At 46.7% G+C, this 23,573-nt stretch overlaps 2 protein-coding genes across 2 annotated transcripts; one reads left to right on the forward strand and one right to left on the reverse strand.

Moving 5' to 3' along the window:
- The first annotated feature begins 8,389 nt into the window (after positions 1 to 8,389).
- FGF21 (fibroblast growth factor 21) lies at positions 8,390 to 13,296 on the forward strand. The gene is made up of 3 exons (XM_035136216.2): positions 8,390 to 8,970; positions 9,935 to 10,038; positions 11,747 to 13,296. The coding sequence occupies exons 1-3, from the start codon at positions 8,724 to 8,726 to the stop codon at positions 12,044 to 12,046; spliced, it is 651 nt and encodes a 216-aa protein (XP_034992107.2). The 5' UTR covers positions 8,390 to 8,723; the 3' UTR covers positions 12,047 to 13,296.
- A 962-nt stretch (positions 13,297 to 14,258) lies between these two features.
- Positions 14,259 to 23,573, reverse strand: TNNI3 (troponin I3, cardiac type; the record flags this gene model as incomplete). The annotated part of the gene is made up of 8 exons (XM_035137147.2): positions 14,259 to 15,772; positions 16,657 to 16,767; positions 19,011 to 19,187; positions 20,077 to 20,166; positions 20,716 to 20,847; positions 21,088 to 21,129; positions 22,730 to 22,915; positions 23,556 to 23,573. Coding segments are annotated over 7 exons (744 nt in total), but the record flags the coding sequence as incomplete, so codon positions are not given.

Here is a 23,573-nt window from a genome sequence, read left to right on the forward strand (position 1 = left end):
ACTTGGCAGCTATGCAGTTCCCCTCCCCAGCTTTTAGCCCCCCCTTGCAAAGGTCCCCATTTAGAGAGCTTCCAAGCCTGACTGCTCCACATCTGGCTTAGGCTCCACATCTGGCTTAGGCCAAAGTCTCTCAGGCATTCCTGACTTGCATATGCTAAGTGGCGTGGGTTTCTCATGGCGTTCAGGAAGAGGAAGACAATTTCCCATACTTTTGGGTGGAATTAGGAATTCTGCGTGTCAAGTTAAAGTGGCGAGTGGGGAGTTTGACCCCATAATCTCAGGGGAAGCAGTGAGAGAGGCTTCTTGGCCCTCTCCAGGGGGAGAACACCATGAGCAAGTGATAGGGGGCCGCACCAGGTTTCGGCGCTTGGATTGTGGCACATTCAACACTAAAGGAGATGGCCACCGGTGAGCTTTTTAACAAACCAGGGCAAAGTGGTAGAGCACCTGTCCCTGGTTCAATCGCGGGCATCTCCAGGTAGGACTGGGAGAGAGCCCAACTTGAAAAAACGGAGCATCACTCCCAATCAGTGCAGACAATATGGAGCTAGAGTATAAGGCGACTTCTAGGATGTCGGAAGCAAAAGTTGGAACTGGGATACACAGGGCCGTCTTAAGCATATCCGGCGCTGTGGTGCAAAGCCCTCTCCGGCGCTCCACCTCCCCCCCCCCCATTTCCCAGAGTTTTCGACCTTTTCCTAAGCCTCTGCGGGGATCGCTCTCCTCCCATGGAGGCTTGGGAAGCAAGCTGCAGGCCCACCAGCCATATGGTTGATGGGGCGCAGCTGGCGGGTGTGCAGGAGGGAAAGGGGAGGCCGCTGGCAAAGCCGCACAGCTCCCCCACTCGCTGGGGCGCCCCTGAAAGGCCGGCGCCCTGGTGCACCGCGCCAGTAAATCCAATGGGAAAGATGGCTCTGGGGATACATTCCTTATTTCTTCTTTGTAGGCAGGAAGTGAGGACGTAGAGGGGAAGCTATTCCTTCGTGAGAACAGAGATTGTTTGAAACATGAGGTTTAACTACTGGCATGATTAGCATCACACGAGGGGCACCGCAGGACCCTCGATAACGTTGTTGCCATCTTATCTTATTGTACGCCAGTGTTTTCTGCATTGTCCTCCTGGGGCGCTTCCAGGCTGCTGCTATTTTGAGGCAGAGTTCCATCACAGACCCGCAAATTCAGGTTCCACAATTACAGTGGTACCTCTACTTACAAATAACTCTACTTACGAATGTTTCTACTTACGAATGGAGCTCCGTCCGCCAACTTGGATGCGGTTTAGATAGGATTTTTTCTACTTACGAATTTTTAGATAGGGTTGCTTCGACTTACGAATGTGTGTTTGGAACGCATTAAATTCGTAAGTAGAGGTACCACTGTATATTTTATTTAGAGCCGTTGTGCATTGAACTCACTTTCCCCCAAAGATCAGCCATTTTGCAATAAGGAAAGTGACTGGAAAATGCACTGGCTTGACATAACGCCATCTAACCATAGCTGCCAAGTTATCCCTTTTTTTAAGGGAAATTCCCTTATGCTGAATAGGCTTCCTCGTGATAAAAGGGAAAACTTGGCAGCTATGCATCTAACTCTCCCTGCAAATCCATCAGAAATAATCAACAGAGAAGTGCCATTGGCTACAGCTTTCCTGTTATTCAGGCTGCAATCTTACCCATAGCTGCCAAGTTATCCCTTTTTTTAAGGGAAATTCCCTTATGCTGAATAGGCTTCCTCGTGAGAAAAGGGAAAACTTGGCATCTATGATCTTACCCCCGTTTTCCTGGGAGTAAGCAGTCACATTGCAAGTAGTCAGAGTTAGGATTGTGCGGTAATTTATGTTTGTGTTAATTTTTCCTTTCCAAAATAGCAGGTTTTTTTTTTAAAGAAAGAAAGAGAGAGAAAAGAATGTGACTGAAATAGTAATTAACACACATGCATTCCCACATGGGAAAGAAGAACCATCTAATTAAAGGGAAATGTATCAGTAATTCCCCAACGGCACTGAATAGGGAGCAATTAAAGGCAGAAGCTGGAGGGTGATATAATTAAATTTAAACCTTGATAATGGAATTTAGGAAAGTTAATTAGAGGTTGTAGGGGACTTCGTCTGTATGGCACCTACTTCTGAGTAAGCACTGTAAAAGAATCTTGCCCATGGGAATGGACACTACTTAATAATAGAGGACTGTATTGTCTGATATTAGAAATGAGCAGAAATTTGTCCTCCATCCCCCCCCTAGTTTTTTTCCTTTGCAAAAGAGGCTTCCATTTGCCCAACTCATTCTCAGGGGACTTCAGAATTTATTCAGAATTCTTGTGGGTTCAAAGTTCCGAGCTGACTTTTTCCTTGGGTATTGTACCACTTCAAACAGTCGTGGCTTCACCACAAAGCATCCTGGGAACTGTAGTTTGATGTTAGGAGAACCTATTCACCAAACAGAGCTGCAATTCTGGTTGGCCTGTTCAGCTTGGTCACATGAGCTGGGGAAAACAGAAATACAGCATTATTTTAACATACCCCCCCAATATCCTGCTGATCAAAATTGGGGTGTTCATCCCAAGCTCTTGCAGGAACCAGCTGGCTCATGTCAGAGCGCTGGACCCCAAAACGGGATGTTCTGGGATCCAATCAGAAGGTGGCAAGGCTTCTGTAATTCCGGGATCTCCCACTTAAAACAGGATGGTGGAGAAGTATGCTTGTTGTCTTCACTCTGCCAGGCTTAGACAGGAAGGATTTGGATCTGGTGTGACTTTATTAAAGCTTCCTTTATTCCAGCTTGCTTTATGCCAGCTTCTTGCACATAGGACTGTTCCCAAAATCTCCAAAACGTGGAGCATTCAGTGGAACTGTGTCCCGACTCTTGGATTTGTGTGTTGCTGTTTTTTGGTCTGGTAATGATGTCCAACGAAGAATAAAAATCGAGAAATTAGGCATCTGGCTGTCCCATGAGAGAACAGGATGCTGGACTAGATGGGCCACGGGCCTGATCCAGCAGAGCTTTTCTTATGCCCCATAGATAATTCCCCCCCACGTTCTGCTCTTTTCATTTCACACCTTTGAGCAACGCTTCTTCATTTATAAGTGAAATATGCTTATAAATTCAGTCCTGGGACTTGTAATTCAGTTTCCATTACATTTGGCCTTCATATAACTCAAATGAATTCACCAGGAAATCTCCTCCAACCCAAGGAATTTCTATATTTTTGGAAGGTGCTCGCTGTAAGTAGAGCAATACCTCTGAACTAAGAATAACCTCTCTTTATTTGGCGTGTTCTGTACATTTCCGATGCTCGTGATTAAAAGACACTAAAAATAGGCACAGACTCAGTTGGACAGATATTTATGTTTGTTGTGCGGAGAATAAATAGTTGATTTTCCATTAAGCGCCTCTGAGGACCCACACCTGGAATTTTTGGAAACGTGGCAGCCCTTGCACATGGGGGAGGCTGTCTGTGACTCTTGTTCTGAACTTCTTTATCCTATAGGTCAGCATTCCCCACAATAGGCCCTCCAGGTGTGTTATGGACTACAACTCCCATCAGCCACAGCTCATCCATGGCCATGGATGATGGGTGTTGTAGTCCAAAGCATTTGGGTGTAGGCAGCAGGCTGGAAAAGGCTTCTGTAGGCTTCTGTTCCTCATGGAGAACAGGTGTTCTGGCTTTTACATGAGGTTAAAGTTGTTCCCATTTTACAGCTGGGAATTGAGTCTTTGCTTCTGAGTTGGCCAAGACCTAGCCCTGAATTCCATGACACAGCAGACCTGTATATGTTTACTCAGAATGGAGTAGGGAGATGGGTGAATCTGTCAGTTCAGTTTCTAATTTCCCCCAGTCTTAAGTCTGGTTCTCCACATCTCTGCACAGCTTTGCAACTTGTTTTTAAAGCCATCTTAGTGCTGATTTCTCCTAATATACTAATATCCAGCAGGCTCTTCTTATGACCTGAGGGATAGCTCAGTCAGTAGAGCATGAGACTCTTGGTCTCAGAGTCATGGGTTTGAGACCCACATTGGGCAAAAGATTCCTGCATTGCAGGGGGTTGGACTAGATGACCCTCATGGTCCTTTCCCCCTCTACAGTTCTATGATTCATCACAACAACCTTGTGGGGAAGGTTAGTCATAGAGCACATCCTTTGTGGCTGAGTAGAGATTTGAACCCAAATCACCCAAGTCCTAGTCAGTGTTTCCCTCCGAAAAAAAAATGTTTAGGGGTCCTCTTATTTTCCTACTCATATTGAAATACTGCCCCTCAATGAGGCCAAACTTAGATTCACAAAATGTTTAGGGGTATGCGTACCCCTGCGTACCCCCAGAAAAAAAAGGCACTGGTCCTAGCCCAGCGCTCTAACCACTATGTAACATTGCTTAACCCACAAATCCCCACTACTTTGGAAATGCATGGCGGGAAGGTGGGAAAATCGAATGAAACAAGTCAAGGGCAGAAAAGAGCCATCAGGTTTCCATACAGGAGTCCTGACTCCTATCATCTTTGCCCCAAACGCAAATATTTTATGGCCTTCAGCTGAAAAATGTTTGTGAGCTGCGGAAGTGGCTGAGTAGGTCAACCTTCAACCCCAACCCAACAACCCCCTCCTCCAAGAAGAAATCCCCAAATTACAACATCAGGCCAAACAGGAAAAGTGTGTGGTGTGTGTGTGTGTGTGTGTGTGTGTGTGTGTGTGTGTGTCATAGTCAGAAGAAGCAGGCACACCTCATCCGGGTGTGTGGGGGCTGCTTTATGAAAGCTCACCAGAGCATCAGGAAAATAGCATGTCCCTATTGCTGATCTCAATGCTTAGGTACAATTTCACAGGTGGCCAGCTTCCTCCAAAGTCTAGCTTCCTCTGCTTTTTTTTCTTTCTTAGTAGGGGAAATCGACAGCCCACTCCAGACCGGCATTTTATTGCAGCTGCATTCCTTCAACATATGCATGATGCAATAATAGTGCCTTGGTGGTGAATCTGATCTTCCGTTTGTTCTGCGGTGCTTCCTGAACACGGATATGTTGTCGCTGTCCGGAGGAGCTATAGCCCAACAAAACCGGGGCAAAAACAAACCACTTACGCTATGAAGAGATGCCAGGTTTCAATGGGAAGTTACGGGACTCGCAGTGACTGGGAACGAAGCAGCGTGGCCAACCCAAGATGTTTGCAGGCACAAACCGTATTAAAAGCAGAATCACATGTGACTGCCCTGAGAGCATCATGAGCACGAATCACCGTGAACGGGTGATAGAAAGGGGGGGGGACCTTTCCTGGCCAAACAGGACCAGCCCCAGCCTGAGGCAAAGGGCATGATAGCTCTGTTCCCATTTCCTCTACAGACCTTATCCAGGCTGGCAGCTGAATCTTACTGGCTTCAGCACCGGTGATGGCACACAGAGCTGTGTCTCCCAACAGGACTGGGGTAGGGAATTGGACAGCAACAGCCAGGGAGACTGCCCCAACTTCTGCCGCTTGCTGTACCTAACAGTAGGGCAGGCCTGACGTTTCTGGACATGTCAGAGAATTCTGTCAGAAACCGGAACAGAAATTCGCCTGTGTGTCTGAGGTCGGGAACAGAAGCCATGCAAGCGAAGCTGAACAGTAATCACCATTATAATTTTTTTGGTCTTCAATGTTTCATAAACCATCACGTTATTTTTTCGGCTTTGTTGTTATTGCGTTAATTTCGGATAGTGAGACAAGTTACATAGGTTTTAGCAGAAGCCAAACTGTAGCAGAATGGAAACAGTGCTGCTTGCGACAGAAATCGCCGCCTCCCCAAATCCCTCTTCCTTCTTACAATCCATCAGGTCCTTGTGTTGCTCATAAGATATCTCACCTACCTTTCCCCATAAGATCCCAGGGTGGGTTGCAGCGACATCAAATACAGTTATATTACTGCTAACATTTATACCACAGTCCTTCAGGCATCCCTTTCCACTAAAGAAATCAAGGTGTGCAGGTGATATGGCCTTGACCCCAGCTCTAGACATCCAATAGGCCAATAACACATGACAGGGTTAATGTAAAGGCAAGATGACACATGTGAATCTGTGATTTGAATACAAGGAAATGTTACATGCAAATATATACAGTATTTATGGATGTTCTAAAGTCAACAGGACATGAAAAGCGGCAACTTAATGGGAGGGTTGTAAAAACTGTTTCAAGTTAATGATTTATTTAAGTTCAAAGATTTATTTTTGGTATTTGTATAAATGGCAAACGGAAGGCACTGTCTGCGAAGTGGCACTCTCCCACGAGAGGAAAGCCTTTTCAAGGACATACCCAGGGGTTGGCTAGGCTGGCCTCCGCCAAGGGCCCAGGCCCAGGGTGTGTGTGTGTGTGCAAAATTGTGCCTCTTCACTCTGGCTCGGAGTGGCTAGGAGCCCACCCACCCATCTGCGCACCCCCTCGGTTCCTCCTCCACTGTTTCGGGCAGCCAGTGGATGGGGAGCACTGATACAGCTCCTTGCCACGGGTGCAAATGAGCCTAGGTATGCCTCTGAAGCCTCTTTAAGATGGGGCCTACCTGACGCCGAATGAGGCTAGATTTTGTTGTTTTTGGTGGCATGTGGTAATGTCCATGTTGTTGTTGGTTAGTCGTTTAGTCGTGTCTGACTCTTCGTGACCCCATGGACCATAGCACGCCAGGCACTCCTGACTTGCACTGCCTCCCGCAGTTTGGTCAAACTCATGTTTGTAGCTTCGAGAACACTGTCCAACCATCTCATCCTCTGTCGTCCCCTTCTCCTAGTGCCCTCAATCTTTCCCAACATCAGGGTCTTTTCCAAGGATTCTTCTCTTCTCATGAGGTGGCCAAAGTATTGGAGCCTCAGCTTCAGGATCTGTCCTTCCAGTGAGCACTCAGGGCTGATTTCCTTAAGAATGGATAGGTTTGATCTTCTTGCAGTCCATGGGACTCTCAAGAGGCTCCTCCAGCAACCTAATTCAAAAGCATCAATTCTTCAGCCATGGTCCAGCTCTCACTTCCATACATCACTACTGGGAAAAACATAGCTTTAACTATACGGACCTTTGTAGGCAAGGTGATGTCTCTGCTTTTTAAGATGCTGTCTACGTTTGTCATTGCTTTTCTCCCAAGAAGCAGGTGTCTTTTAATTTCGTGACTGCTGTCACCATCTGCAGTGATCAAGGAGCCCAGGAAAGTAAAATCTCTCACTGCCTCCATTTTCCCCCCTTCTATTTGCCAGGAGGTGATGGGACCAGTGGCCATGATCTTGGTTTTTTTGATGTTGAGCTTCAGACCATATTTTGTGCTCTCCTCTTTCACCCTCATTAAAAGGTTCTTTAATTCCTCCTCACTTTCTGCCATCAAGGTTGTGTCATCTGCATATCTGAGGTTGTTGATATTTCTTCCGGCAATCTTAATTCCGGCTTGGGATTCATCTAGTCCAGCCTTTTGCATGATGAATTCTGCATATGTTAAATAAGCAGGGAGACAATATACAACCTTGTCGTACTCCTTTCCCAATTTTGAACCAATATGGTAATGTCCATATTACGCTATAATTCCCACCTTCTGAAACTAGGTGCAGGCTTGGATTAAAGGTGGGGGAAGAGGGGGATGTGCAATGGTTGGCCTGCGACACACTTTTTCCTTCTCTCTCCCATGCCACGCTCCTCCTTTCCTCTGCCTGATCCCCTTACAAGTACCTTCCCACTCTTAGCTAGTTGGCTTTAACAATAGATGGATAGCTCAGCTGGTTAGAGCATGGCGCCGATGACACCAAGGTTCCAGGTTCGATCCCTGTATGGGACAGCTGCATATTCCTGCATTGCAGGGGTTGGACTAGATGATCCTCAGGGTCCCTTCCAACTCTACCATTCTTTGATTTCTATGATTAATAGAATTGACACCGAATGATCCCCGCTGTTGCGCTTTCAACATCAGGTTCACGCAGGAGCTCAGTGTGTGGGGAACGTCCTGGGCTCAGGTGTGGATGTTCAGAATGACAAATAGATGCACAGCCAGACCGGCTCTGGTGCGTTGCTGGACGGTTGTCAGGTTGCTGAGGCTTTCGCACTCGCTTCCATCTCTTTCCCCCTTCCCACCGCACAACGTGCCTTTTTCTAACTCCTGTATTCCCCAAAGTTACATCACTCTTTCCTGTCGGTGGCATGAAAGCAGCTGTGGAATGATAATATTTAGACTTTGGCATCCTCGTGACCCCACGTTAGGGGCAGCGGGAGCGGTGATAGGCATACCGTGACTCAGACGCAGACCTAGAGAGTGTGGGGAAGCAGGAGCGGGCAGGATTGGGGGGGGGGAGAGGATGTGGGCAGAGTGAAAGCCAAGGGGAAGGGCATCTACCTCTGCTGTGGTATATATACACCTCTGTTCCTGTGGACAGGAGCAAACCTGGAGTGAGACAGCTGAGGCAAGAAAAGAGAGAGTTATTCGGCTCTTTCCCTTATTTCGAGGTGGTTTGGGTTTTTCTTCCTTCCTTTCTAAAATAACCAAACCCCAGCAACCATTGAACAGTTTTCAGAGGACTGCATTCCCTTTTGGACTCAGGACCACCTGGGCTCAACACCATTTCCTGGGTGAGACTGAGTTGCAAGTCCTAGTAAGTTGAAGCCAGGACTCTGTCTTTCAAGAAAGAATTAGGGCAACCACTAAAGGCTGAGGACTAGAATCTTGCTCTCCGTTTCTTTCTGCCCCTGTCTTTGGCACCCTGATTCTCTTGTCTTGGGCTGGGCCTTCTTCAGCCATGTTGGCCATTTCTGTAACCTTCCAGGGCAGCCGCTGGCACCGTCTTCTCGTCGGCCTGATTTTCTGGGCTGCCTTGCTGCTCCCCACGGCTCCTGCTTTCCCCCTACCAAATTCCAGCCCCCTCTTACAGTTCGATGGGCAGGTCCGGCTTCGCCACCTGTACACGGCGGATGACCAGACTCAACTCCACCTGGAGATCATGCCAGATGGCGCAGTGCGCGGCTCCAGATACCAGAACATATACAGTAAGTATTTGGGGAAATCCTTCAGGTTCTTTCAAGTGGCATGAGGCAGATAGATGATAGATTAGACAGACAGACAGACAGACAGACAGACAGACAGACAGACAGACAGATGATATATATAGAGCAAGATAGAGAGATAGATAGCATCTCTTGCTCCAGTTCATGTAGTTGGAGGTCTATAAGGGGCTGGCTAGGCAGGACTCCTCAATTTCTGGGGATTGAATGGGGTGCAAGAGGCCAAAATACTTTTATGGAAGAGGGTAGTTCAGCAGATGCAGAGTTTGGCACTCTACTGAGATGAGCGGCGCCTTCTGAAATCCCCTCTTCTGCACAACAAATGAATGCTACAAAGACTTTAGATGCCTCCAGACTGTCACTGTTTTGTGGGAAGGACTCAAGCACATACTGCCATTTTAGGTTCGCCCAATTAAAGTGCTCTCTCGTCCTGGCACAACAAATCCACTTGAAAAGAAGGATCAGGCTTTTTGCAGTTAGGAAAGTGATGGGGAAACAGACTGAAAAGCACGGGATGAACTAATGATTAATGGGAAGACATGTGAACACCCCATAAAAGCGAATCAGGATGAATGCTCATTGTTGTAAAACTACCCTATAAGCAAATGCTTAATAAAGGCCAGATGGAATCTGACACTGTTTTGTGCAAATGAATCAGGACAAATGCTCAATAAACAGGCCATATTTGGAGGGGGCCTCCTGTTCTCCTTTGCACGTGGGCTCATTTGAGAGGGGAAAGAATAGGAGAAAGAGCAGATCAGAGATTTAAGAAATTATATGAATGTTCTTCGACTTTGAATCTGGTCCCCATGCAGACATTGCAGGCTGGGGCTACTGGTGGATTGGAATAGGCTGAATGGGTAGAATAAAAGGCCTTGGGTCCAGGACTCCTGGGTTCTCATTCTTCACCACCTGTTCTCTGCTGTGGTTTCCCCCCCCCCCCCCCCAGGTTTGATGGAGATCAAAGCAGTCAAGTCAGGAATCATTCGCATGCAGGCTGTGAAGACCTCAAGATTTCTGTGTATGAAGCCCAATGGACGCCTCTATGGCTCGGTAAGTTAAGATGCCTGCGTGTGTTTGGGGAAGAGGTAGTTCAGAGTGTGAGTTCAGAGGAGGTTGCATGTTGGATAATTCTGCTCTAGAGACTCTTTCACAAAACGTTTCCCTGTATGATCAGGATTCTTCTTCTTCTTTGGCGATCACTCATAGCCGAGTAAGATTGTCTTCCATAAACACGGTTTTAACAATGAGTCCGTAAGTGACTGTGGAGGCCAATTCTGGATCCACGCGTCCTTCCACAGTGGGGACATTGGTTTCCAGGCAGGAGTTGATCATGGTGTGGATTTGCCAAGCGTGCCTTCCTCTTAGCATGTTTCTCCCTTGTGTCCTGAGTTCAAGTGTCTTCAAAGCCCATGACACCTTTGGTAAAGGCTGTTCTCCTATTGGAGCAGTTGCAGGCCAGTGTTTCGCAATTGTGGTGTTTAGACTACATTTTTAAAAATTTGCCTTGAGACAGCCTTTAAACCTCTTAACTATTGAAGTCAATAAACAAATGATAAAATATACTAAATTCTTGAATCAAATTCTGAGATTATGCTCGGTCAGCAGAGCATGAGACTCCCCAAATTGCGGCCCTCCAGATGTTTTGGCCTACAACTCCCATGATCCCTATCTAACAGGACCAGTGGTTGGGGAAGATGGGAATTGTAGTCCAAAACATCTGGAGGGCCGAAGTTTGGGGATGCCTGCTCTAAACTCAGGGTCGTCGGTTGGAGCCCCACGTTGGGCAAAAGATCCCCACATTGCAGGGGTTTAGACTAGATGAGTCTCATGGTCCATTCCAACTCTGCCGCTCTATGATTCTATGCAGTGTGGCCAATTAAAATAGACCCTTTGGCAAAGAGAGGAACTAAAACCTTTTGATGGAAGGTCATGTTGTGGTGGAATTCCATTCCTGCCCTGCCCTGCTTCAAATCTGTTCTTGATAGCATGCAGATACTGCCATAGTGACTAGCGCTGGTCTGCAAGGCATATGGTCAGCTCAGTTTGGGGCTGGAATGCAGCCACTGTAGAATCAGCCTGTGGCTGCTGGGTGCAGATTGCGTGGCTAGCTTGTGTGCTGCAATGCATCTAGGAAAGATTGAACTCTCTTGATCTCTCCATCTGCAAATAACCAGGGACAATCCTTTTTTCTGGATGTCTGGAAAGAATCCAGTGGGCAGAAACTGCAGGGATGAGGCAACTTCCATCATTCGTAAACAGTTAGGGAAGGGGATAGAAATTTGATTCCGTTCATGTTTTAAAGGTAACACTATCCAATTTTCAGACTTTTCAAAACGCAAGCTACCATTTGAAATTGACACTTAATCCAATTTCTGTGGTGCAGTTATTCCCCATCCCTAAATTCCTAAAAAAAGTAAAACCTGTTAAGCAGGGGAACAACCTGCCTCAGGAGAAAGTCACAGGCTATCCTTGGCTGGAGGTATTTAAGCAAAGGCTGGATCTTCTAGGATGCTTCAGTTGCAAGATTGGCTACCTTCCAATTTTATTCCTCCATAGTGATTAGGTGGTGAAAACTGTGTCTGAACAGCAACTCCCATCAGCTCCAGCTAGCTTGATCCATAGGTGGGGATGATGGGAGTTGTAGTTCAGCAACGTCTGCATGGCCATTCCCCCCCCCCCCTGCTATGGTGGATGTTAGATTTCGCACAATTATATGAATGCATAAAACCTCATGTCTTTCCCTCCCCACCCCCAATAGTTATCGTATTCTGAGGAGGCATGCAACTTCCACGAGAAGGTTCTCCGCGACGGCTACAATCTCTACTACTCCGAAAGCTACAATATCCCTGTCAGTCTCAGCTCAATGGGGAACCTGCCTCGGAGTCACCAGCTGCCTCCGTTCTCCCAGTTCTTGCCCTTAGTCAACAAGATCCCCCTCGAACCTGTGTTCGTGGACTACGACTTCTACGAACAGGAACTGAACGTTGAGTCGTCCGATCCCCTCAGCATGATGGGCCACAACCCTGGCATCATCAGCCCAAGTTACGTCTTCAAATAACCCGGGACATCCGATTCCTTGGCAGCTTTCTTGGACAAGTGGGTTTTCTTGCCGTGTAATTACAACACTGGAACAATCCGAGGTTTGGGAGAAACGGAGCAGGAGAGCTTAGCAGATGGTGCTTGGCACCCAGACTCTAATGAGTGACCTTGTAGTACACTGTGGACTCCCGAAAAGTTGCATCCCACTCATGCGCAAATGATGCGCTGCAGGCACGTAAGGAAAACCCAACGAGGCGAAATCCTTGTTTTGTTAGACTAAGATTGCTTGCACTTTCAACCTGTTGTTATTCTTGCCAGCTTTTTTGGGGGGGGGGTTATTTCTATTTTTATTATCTATTTAAGTAACTTATTTATTGTATGTCAGCTTAATTTATTGAAGGAGGCTGGAAAGAGTTGGGAAGCAGAGAAGAGTGGGATAATGAGACAGCTTTGTCCCTGGCAAGTAACTTATATATTGTTATTTATTTAGAAATATATATATATATTATTTGCATATTTATTTCGCCTTTTGGAGAAGGAACGACCATTAACTTTTAAGGCGGTAGTGTAGACATGCTCAGGACAATCTTGTGCCTTATAGCTCTTCGTTGCTTATTCTGTTCCGCCGCTTCCTTTTTAAGGAACACCCGCAAAGGAGCAGAGCAGAGGATAAATGAGGTCAATGCCCGTCAGGAGCTCTATAGATCAGGACAGGGCACAGCAGCTAATCATTTGATTCTGAGCATTATCTTGCATTCTCTCTGGAGCTGCTGGTTCCTGTGCAAATAAATATCAAGGACCTGCAGTGTGTGGCCGTTTCCCCCAGCAGAAATGTAAGAAGCTACTGGTAGCTTGGCCAGATATTAAAAGAGATGGCTTTAGAGTGGGTTCCTCATTCACGGTCCTTTACAGGCATGGCAGTTCCTTCCTCTTGCCAGCGCCACCAAAACAGGCTTATTTCAATGTAGGGTTTAGGTAAAGGATCAGGTCAGGTCGGCCATTGTTTATTTATTTATTTATTTATTTATTTAAAGAACTTTTCTAACCACGATTTTGCATTTGAAATGTTGACACTTCACTGTACTTTTCCAACAAAAATGCTTCATGGCAGAACGCGTCAATGCCCTTTGCAGCACTGCGAAGGGGCGTTCATTATGTCAATGGTTTGCGATAATTTCTTCCCTCGTCGCCCGTTTCCCTGCATCCTGATATTGAACTGTGTCAAAATGTAACAGTGACCAAAGTGTGATGAGCTATGAACAAATAAAGCATTCCATTTTTAAAAAATAAAAAATGAGTATTTGGTGGTAAATGCATACGATCTCAATCTGTCTAAGAAATGCCATTAAAAACTAGGTAGGGCTGGTGCCTGGTGGGCTTCTTGGGGGAGGCTATTCCATAGCTGGGGTGCCACTACAAAGCACTTACCTTCCAAGTCCCGGACTGCAGAATCCGGGACCGGCAGCCGTGTGACACCGGAAGTTGTGTCGATGTAACTTCCGGTGTCGCTTTGCCCTTCTATGGGCACCAAAAATGGCCGCTGCTGGCTTCGAAAGTCGCTTGTACGCATGTCCGGAAGTGCGTCGACGCAACTTCCGATGTCGCTCCGCCCATCTATAGGCACCAAAAATGGCCACCGCCGACACCGGAAGTCGCGTCTATGCACTTCCGGAAATGCGTAGATGCGACTTTTGAAGCCGGCGACGGCCATTTTGGTGCCCATAGAAGGGCAAATTGGAAAGAAAAAAAATGGCCGCCGGCAGGAGAAAATAACGGAGAAAAACAGGAGACGAAATGATACGGGGGACCACTGGGAAAAGGTAAGTAAAAACGGGGGTTTCCCGGGGAAAACGGGGTACTTGGCAGCTTGACAAAGCAAGCTGTGTCAGAAAACACTCGTGAATCCTCATTCATCAGCAGGAAAACCCCAGAGCAGAGCCCCCTAATCTGATCTTAAAAGAGTAGGGAAGTACATGTAGTGGGATCCAGACCCTCCAAATGTCCCTTTTTTCCAGGGGCAGTCCCAGATTTACAGAAGTCATCCCAGTTCCCATGCTTTTCCTTAGGACGTCCCTATTTTCATCAGAGAAATGTTGGCGGGTATGGAGTTATGTGACCCCTGAGCCAAGAATAACTATACTGTACAACCTTTAGAAGATATCCAAAGGCAGCCCTGTATAGGGAAGGTTTTTTTTATATAAAAAAATGTTTAATTGTTTTAATATGTTTTTTATATATGTTGGAAGCCGCCCAGAATGGCTGGGGCAACTCAGTCAGATGCAGAGGGTATACATAATAATAAAATAAAAATAATATTGAATAGGACATCCCTATTTTCACCGGATAAATGTTGGAGGGTAGGGTGGGAGCAGGTAAATTACTAACCAGGCCCAGACCGTTTAGCGTGCTTTGGAATGAGAGAAGTAAATGGAGAGGCAGTTCAGTGGAGCAAGAATAGGTCCCTGTGGCCCATAAAGAAGTAAGGCACAGAGTTAAAAGGCTACAATGCCAGCCTGAGCTTTCAGTAAGCATTGAGAGCTGCCATCTGATTCTGAATGGGAGTAGAGGAGTGGCATTGTTCCATTAGGTTGGGACATCTCAAGGGCCACATTCCCTTATAGGCAACCTTCTGGGGGCCACATGCCAGAGAGGTGGGCAGGGCCAGAAGCAAAAGTGGGCGGGGCAGCAAATGTGAAATTTCCTTCTGTGCAGTTGCCTAGTTTCTGCATCTATGTGCACAACCCTCTCTATCCCCTATCCAGGCAGAGTTCAAAGGCACATTTCAGCGCTCAAGGGGGGTGAGAAGCAGGACTGGCAGACAGTGTGGCTGGGAAGGTTGTATAGCCTGGGAAGAGAACCAAGGTCCGGCTACAGAGGCCTGGAGAATCTCCATTGGCTCCCAGCTCTGAGTTTCTCCAGCCCTGCTCTATTCCTTGCCATCTCTAGGATAGGGACCCTTAACAGCTGTGTAGAAGAGGGAGTTCTAGCAGGTGGAGTTTGTCCTACTCTATGGTGAAAACTCTCCCTTCTTTGCATTCAGAGTTGCTGCAAAAAAACAAGTTAATGTTGGACCGGCAGGGCCAATAAGGGCTCTCTTTACTACCTCTTTTGGTTCACTTGCAAGACAGTCACTGGCCAGAAAATTCAACACAGACGTGAAACCTGTTTATTTCAAATGGCCTCAGGTGAGACATGGCCTTTCTCAAAGCAACTGCAAATGCTAACTAGGCCAGCAAAAGAGAAACACACTTCTGCCATTCACGTGATCACTCATCCTTGGTGGAGAGGAAGTCAGGAGGAGACCCCTGAGCTTGCTGGAGGCTGTGGGGTCCTCCTTCAGTCTCTGATGAACATTGCTTTTAAATTACGGGGAAACACGTGCGCACTAACACCAACAACGCACGCACCATTACATGCACAAAATCATCTATTTCCTTGCCTCCCATCTGTTCCCTACTACCGGTATCAGTTTGGGTGTATGCGCACAGACAGTTTAAAAGGGACCACTTTTTATGGTGGATGTTACAGTCCTGATTCTCCCAAAAGTAAATTTTATATATATACTGTATATATAATGAAGCAAGCTGGAGAACAAGCCTCTACAGTGCATTTTTCTACTTTTTGCTACAGAAATTCACACCACAGGGAACATTAATGCAGTCGGGAATGTGAGTCTTCTTGCAGAGATGCAAGGCCGTGGGCATCAACAACATCTAAAGATCAGTGGGAAACATGCGGCACCCATCTGAAAAAGAAAAGAGAAAATTCAGAGGACTATCCTAAAATCAATGTCTGCCTAAACCATTTGCCTCATGAGCTAATGTGGTGTGGAGGCGAAGAGACTGATCCACAAATCAAGAAGGCCCTGATTCGAATCTCACCACTCCCATGAACTTGGGGTGCTTTTTGATGCTTTATTTATTGTTTATGACTACTTCTGCTACTTGTAATTATGTTTTTTTTTCCATGTTGAATCTTAACTAAAGCATCCATGACAGATGGCTACCCAACCTCTGCTTAAAAAGCCTCCAACGAAGGGAGTCTGCTCCACTGCTGAACAGCTCTTACGGTCAGGAAATGCATCCTGGTGTTTAGGCGGAACCTCTTTTCTCGTAACTTGAATCCGTTGCGTTTGTGTCCTAGTCTCCAGAGCAGGGGTAAACAAGCTTGCTCCATGTGGCAGCCCTATATATAATTGAAGGTGGCTATCATATTGCCTCAGTCTCCTCTTTCCCAGGCTAAACATCCCCAGCTCCCTCAACCGTTCTTCATAAGGCTTGGTTTCCAGACCCTTTTATCACATTGGCTGCCTGCCTCTGCACACATTCCAGCTTGTCAATCTCCTTCAATGAGGTTCAATGAGGCTTACTCCCAGGACTGCAGCCTTAATGGTATTATAGTTCTTAGTGAACCATTGAAATAATGGCTGCATGCTTTCCTCTTCCCAAGTCGGATGCGCTAGAGACCAAATCTCTCTTTAAAAAAAAGAAAGAAAGCTGGACTTTGAGGGAGGAAGCACCACAGAGTACCCCCTCCTCTGGCTGCAGCCCTTCACAGCAATGTTGTTCCTTGCGATTGTACCCCAATGCATAGCACTTGTGTTTGTGTATCCAATACCATCTCCCTTACCTCACACACAGCTCAAGCTTGTCCTGTGGAGGCCTCAAATTTCTTCTTGCGCCCTTCCATGCCGCTCAAAGCGTCAATGTTCTTCCGCCAGTCCCCGACCTCCCGATTCTCCTGCAGGAGGACAAACGAGGTTGATTGAGAGAGCCAATCCTCCTCCAATAGGCGGGCCAACATGTAATAGGCAGAGGCGGAGTCAAATACCTCTAGTCCCTCCTCCTCCTTCTACAAGGGCGGCACTGAGAATGAGCAGCAGGAGGAAGCTGGCAAACACAGCCACCCCCTGGGTTCATTTCAAGTAAGAGGGCAGGACAGGTGGGAATGGGCCAGGGCAGAATGGAGGTTGGTGGGGCAGTGGGCTAGCTTCCACGGAAGATGCTCCCATAAAACTATTTGAAGGAAGTAAAGAGGTGTGCTTTCCCTTCCAGGACCTCCTCCTGTAACACCATCATCTAAAATTATCAAAGCGCACCACTGTGTGCATGGAATATTCTCCGTGCTACAGTGACAGTTGCTAAAAGCCCAGGAATGGAAGGAAAGAAAAATGCAGAGGAGGAGAAGGAGGGATCTGGCAAGGTGGTGAGAATGATCAGAGAAGAACTGTTGGCAGACAATGCAGGTTTGTGAAAATTTATGTCCATCCATGCCGACTGCTGTAACTACCCTGTTTCTCCTAAAATTAGACATACCCATAAAATAAGCCATAGCAGGATTTCTAAGCATTTGCGCAATATAGTGATAGGCGCAGTTCTGGAGGGCCCCAAGGAAGAGGCAAGGCTGGACGCATAATTAAAAAATAAGACATCCCCTGAAAATAAGCCACTGTGGGTTTTTTTTAAAGGAAAAATAAATATAAGACGGTGTCTTATTTTCGGAGAAACACGGGTATCCATGGCACTTAGCTGGTAGTCCCAGCAGCGTGGCCTGAAAGCACATGATACAGTCACGTGGGTCTCACTGAGTGTGCGTGCTATGCCTTTAAAGTACACTCAAAGCACATTTCCACCCTCAAAGAATTCTAGGCACTGTAGCTTGTTAAGGGGTTGCTGGGGTAAATGACAGGGCCCATATTGTTTTTGCGGGGAGAAAATGTGTCCTGAGTGTGCTTTAAAGGTATAGTGACCACATCAAGACCTCCAAGGTTACCACCTTGAGCATCATTATGAAACATTATGAAATCATTATTTACATATATATGTGTGTATGTAAATACATCTAAGACTGCAAAGAAGAGATCAAATTCTAACTCCCTGTTTGTGGAAGTCAAATCCTAATAACCTCCCCAGCAACCATTATTCAACAAAATAATTCAAAATTCATGCAGGGTCTGAACAGCCAGCAACATAGGGTCTCGGTCTCTGTCTCTCTTTCTTTTCTCCTCTCATTATCACGATCTTCTCATTACCACAATCAGATGCAAAGGAGGGAAGGAATTCTTTTTTATAAAAAAAGAACTGTAGAGGAATATTTTTTTGGGGAAGATGCAGCTGCTTGTCATGCAGGCGTGAAGAAAGCTATTCCTGCCAAAACCTCTCTTGTCTCCTTCCCTCCCTCTCTCACCCACACCCACCCACTAGTTGCTGTCAGGGGTGGATTTACGGCTGTGTGAGCAGTCTGCATGCACTGGGCACTGAGACAAGGGGGCGCAAAGCCCAGTAGGCATGGTCCTGGCCTTTGGGAAGGAGGCATGAGGCCCTGGCATGGTCCTAGAGTCCTCCCTCCTGCTTCCCAAAGCCTAGTTAGCACTTTCCCAGCTTGGGGAAATGGGTGGGAGGGCTCTAGGACCCTGCCAGAGCCCTCACACCTCCTTCCCAAAGGAGAAAGTAGTGGGCGGGAGAGGGGGCACCCAATTTGGGCCTTGCACAGGGTGCCATAGTACCCAAGTCCACCCCTGGTTGCTGTTCATAGGATTAAAGGAAGCTGCTTTGTGTGCATCAGACCGGCACCGGATCTCCAGGATTTCAGACAAGCCCTGTCTGGAGGGTGAACCTGGGGACTTCTGCCTACAAAGCATTGAGTTGCAGCATTTCCAAGCACAGAGGCAGGGAAAAGAGATGGCAACCCATTCCCAATGCGTGGGAGAGTCTCTGGGGTCCGGGCACTTCCAGGCCGTCAGTTTTTTTTTGCAGGAGGTATTCAAGCACATACTGAAGCTTCAGGTTTCTTGCCATTAAAGTTGCATGTTTCCCCATCATCCAAACTACCCCGAAGAGCAGTGGATCAATTTCCCTACATCTTGTAACCCTAGAGAACATGGGGCTTTAAAATCCACCCTCCACCCTCCACCTTCTCTCCTCTTCCACCTCCTGCACTTTCCCCTCCTCTACTCCCCCCCCCAATCCCACCGGCCTCCTCACCTTCTCGGTGTCGTCTTTTTTGACCTGCTTGAGATTGGCTCGTAGATCCATGGAGACCTTGTGCTTGGAGCCTAGAAGGGCCTGCATCATGGCGTCAGCAGAGAGCCGGACGCGGCGGAGAGCCGGGCGCTTAAACTTGCCTCGCAGGTCAAAAATCTTCTGGTTCAAATCCTCGATCTGGAAAGCAGGGACCGAAAGAGTGTCAACATTTGAAAACTAGAGAAGATTCGTTCGCTCCAGCAAGGAGCAGGGTGTGTGTGCTAAAAATTCCTGTGTTCCAGGGTTTTCTCAGATTCTATTGCCAATTTTCCCAGCAAAGAATATACACGAGCATCTGCAACTATAAAAGGCTGCTTCAGGTTGTTACAGCTCAGCTGGGATTACAGGGGGGATGTATGCAACCGGTAGCTAATAAACACAGTTAAGACTTACCTGCCACGAATTTGTTCTGTCCTCTGATAAAAGTCTGCATTACGGCTTGGAAAATTGAAATGAGCTGAAAGGGAGGGAAATGGCTACAGCAATGGACTGAGGGGAGGTCAGTTGTGGTGGGGGTGACCCAAACTGAGCCCTTACTTATCATGTGAATATAAAAACTGGGCCAGCACTGGCACCTAGTGGCTACCATCAGTACTTCATTTCCCCCCACTACATTGGAACCTGCCTTGTTTTGAGGTCACGTCTACTACACAATACATTTAAATCAGCATCAGTGCACATTTAAAGCAGTATTTTAGTACTTTAAACATCCCCCAAAGAAGCCTGGGAACTGTTGTGGGTTAAAAGTGCTGAGAGTTGTTGGGAGACCCCTATTCTCCTTGCAGAGCTACAATTCCCAGATTGTTAAAGCGATCAATTGGTGCAGTGGATCAGTGCGCCTGGATATTTACCAGAAGGTTGGTGGTTCAAGACCACCCAGGAACGGCTGTGAGCAGGATTCCTGCACTGCAGGGGGCTGGACTAGATGACCCTCCAGGTCTCTTCCAACTCTACAATTCTATTATTCCCAGGGAGCTCTGGGGATTGCAGCTCTCTGCAGCCCTGCATGCAGGTGCCTTGAACCCACCTCATTGATGCTCTTGCTGACTCGGGCCTCCATGTCATAGCGCTCCTCATCAACCTTGCTGATCTGCGCATGGAGCTGCCGGCACATCTCCTGTGAGTTGGCAAGAAGAGGGTGTGGCTACGTCAAACGAGGCTTAAGCCAACTTGAGCCCCTCCAGATGCTGTTAAGACTACAAATCCCACCAGCCCCAGCCAACAGGTTGGGAGCTGAAATCCAAAAGCAAATGGAGAGCACCCATGGCAGCCAGGTCAGGATTAGGTTCAGGCGCAAAAGGAGAAGAGTGTTCACTGAACATGTGGAAATCTCAGAACAAGAAAAAGAAATCTCAGCCACCGAGATTTTTTTAAAAAAGCCAATTAGGAGACAGATGAATGGGCAAGCACATGAATATTGTGCTTTAATACCCCCCAAAATATGGGGTGGGAGGGGAAAGGCTATTAGGCTGACAGTTGAGCTGGCGTTTGATTTGCTGGCGCCTATGCCTGTCCTTTCAGCTGCTGAACCAGAAGGAAGCTCGGTTCACTCTACAAATGGGGAATGCGTACTGCGTTCCCTTTTCTTATTACATCTATCTTCACCTGTTAGCATTGACCGGACTACATCCTTGGCCCAGCCCCATCCTCCCTCCCTCCTGGTTACCTGCAGTTCTGTGAGGCCGAGGCCTGCTAGTTCTAAAGGGGTGCAGTGGTCAGAGAGGTATCGCTCTTTCTCTTGGGCACGCTCTTCTTCCTCCTTTTCCATATCCTGCTTTGCCACCTGGAGCATCAACGCCTGACATAAAGGAAGGACACATTGCCTGATTGAGTATGTCTAGTCTCATCATGCTTTTTCTCCAATGCCACAAACCTGCCACGGCCCAATCCATCTTTGTGTGTCCACTGTGCCTCCTTGCCTCTTCCAGTCTCCTGAAATCTTGTCCACTAGATACTAGTGGAGGCTGGAAGCACACTAGATCGAGTGCGTACTCCCTTGGCCATTCAAATCCCTGCACAAAAAGTTTTCCAACATTACCTTGAGTTGCAATTTCCGAGAAGCTGTTATCTTGGGTTTTCTCTGTGGTGGGACAAAAGGAAAAAGATGTATTGTGTGAGGGAAAGATGTGTGTGTGAGAGAAGTGAGCTTCTTAAAATTACAAGAATAACTGTTCTCACAAATAAAACAAAATGGAGAAGGTATGGCAGATGAAATTCACTCTCACTGTCAGGGAAGACAGTTCAATAGGGAGGGAAGGAAGGAAATAGGAACTTGCATCTCACCAACTGGTCTGCTTTAGACCCGGTTTATATATGCCTCAGAATCCCAAAGCGAGAACCCTATGCAATTCGGAGGAAGGGCTTGATACTAAATAAATAAATGCTATGTACTCTGGCCGGTGGCGGCTTGTTTGTTTGCTTATAATGGATTAGATACAGACTTCCAGACTAATGCTATTTTTGTGCGGGATTCATTCACACATACCAGCAAATTCAGGTTGCCCAATCACAGGTGACCTGGAGAGACTTGCACAAGAAATCCACTTCCCCAAAATATCAGACTTAGTTACTGCTATAAGGAGAGGGACCAGAAAATGTTCCGGCAAGTATGGAATAACGCTTGCTTTTAGGCCCATAAATTCAGCCCCACATGCTGTTTTCCTGGGGATGGCAGGGTGTGTCAATTTTGGTTCTCTTAGTTTCTCATTTGTCCAAACTTAAATTCAGTTCTCCACATTTCTGCATCTATTTGTGATTTTTTTCCCCTTAATAACAACAACAACAACAACAACAACAACAACAACAACAACAACAAACCCCTTATGAAAATTCAGCAGCATTTCAGTACAGTGGAGGAGCAGAGAGAGAATAAATGCCATGGTGCGTCTGCAGCAGCACAACCGGATGCCTTCATCTGCCCCAGCTGCAACAAAACATGTCTCTCCTCTATCGGTCTCTACAGCCACAACCTTGCAGTGGTTAGACTTCACTCCCAAAGGTGCACTCCTCCATTGTCTCCCGGGACAGACAGATGCCTATCAACCAACTTTACTACAAATTTCTCCTAATAAACAAATTTTGCATGTGGTTTTGACTAACATACTTTCTTTTTTGCAGGCAACTTCCCTTAGTATAATTCATTTTCATATGTTATTTTCATTGATATATTCATTTTTATGTACACTTTCCCCTAATATATGCAGTCTTGTCTGGTTGGAGAACTGGACTGCAAAATTCAGAGGGATGTGAATGTCAGAAGATAGCTTGCGTTTCGGTTTGCGTATTGCTTCAAGAAAGTGTGAATTAGACAGCTTCGCCTTTAAATGGGAATTTAATCGGATTCCTATGGCGTCCCTAAGTTCTATTCTTCTGCTTTGCTTTAAAGCAGGGGTGGCCAACGCCCAAGATCTACTCACAGAGTTAAAAACAGGCAGTGATCTACCCCCATTTGGGGGGGTTCAGGTTGAGCTTTTTTTAGGGAGGAAAGCCCATTTTTTAGGGGTTCAGGTCAAAATGGTTGAGCTTTTTTAGGGGAGTCAAAGTTGTTGAGCTTCTTTGAGGGGAGCCAGTGACTACCAGTGATCTACCACAGGCATCCAGTGATCTACCGGTAGATCACGATCTACCTGTTGGACGTGCCTGCTTTAAAGGATACGCCTTTAAAGGACACAGGAACTCACCTTGTCATGCGGCTCAACCGCATAGGCTCGATAGTTGGCGGAAGATTTTCTGCGGAGAGGAGGGACAGCGGCAGGCGGGGGAGGTGGGTGGGCCAGCTTAGGTGGTGGTGGTGGTTCCTTTTTGGTCTCCACTATGGTTTCTTCTGTTTCCTCCTCCACGTATTCTTCTTCCTCCTCATCCTCATACTGCAATAATAAAGAAACCATTACTTTCATTATGTTCATCGACATACTGCCTTCAACAAATTGTATAGGAAGCATACAGAAGAGGGTTGTAGGAAGAATGTACTTAAGAGGTGTCCGAGTTTTAGAGAGGATTTATTGCGGGATTGGGGGGCGGAGGGAGGTGGCATAACTCTGCCACCATTCATTCACATTCTTTGGAGTCTAGATTTATTGCATTTGTATACTGCCTTTCTGCCAAGGCACACACTCAGCCCTGCTTTTAGCATCAGGATTCATTCCTGGAACATATGATGAAGAAGAGCACCACTGAACACGTGCAGAGTGCATATTCTCCAGTGTAATGTGACCACAACATGCACATTAGCAATTAAGGGGGGAAGATTTCAGCGCAGCACAGGTGACTTCTCAGGAATGCCGGAAACCCTGAACATCTCTTTTCAGAAATTAAGTGCTGGTGCAACACATTACTAAATATTTTAAAGGCAAAGACTTTGCAAACTGCCTAATATTTCATTTTTTAAAAGTTTCCTTTATGCATTAATAAAGGATTTTGAAGATAGCATAAAAATATCATAACTGAAAATAAAGATCAGTGTTTATTTTTCATCAGGTTTGAGAATGTTCCTTTGCTAGTACTTACTGTGATCTCTTCCCTGTG

The sequence above is a fragment of the Zootoca vivipara genome, chromosome 13 (assembly GCF_963506605.1).
Source record: "Zootoca vivipara chromosome 13, rZooViv1.1, whole genome shotgun sequence".
NCBI classification, from domain to species: Eukaryota; Metazoa; Chordata; class Lepidosauria; order Squamata; family Lacertidae; genus Zootoca; species Zootoca vivipara.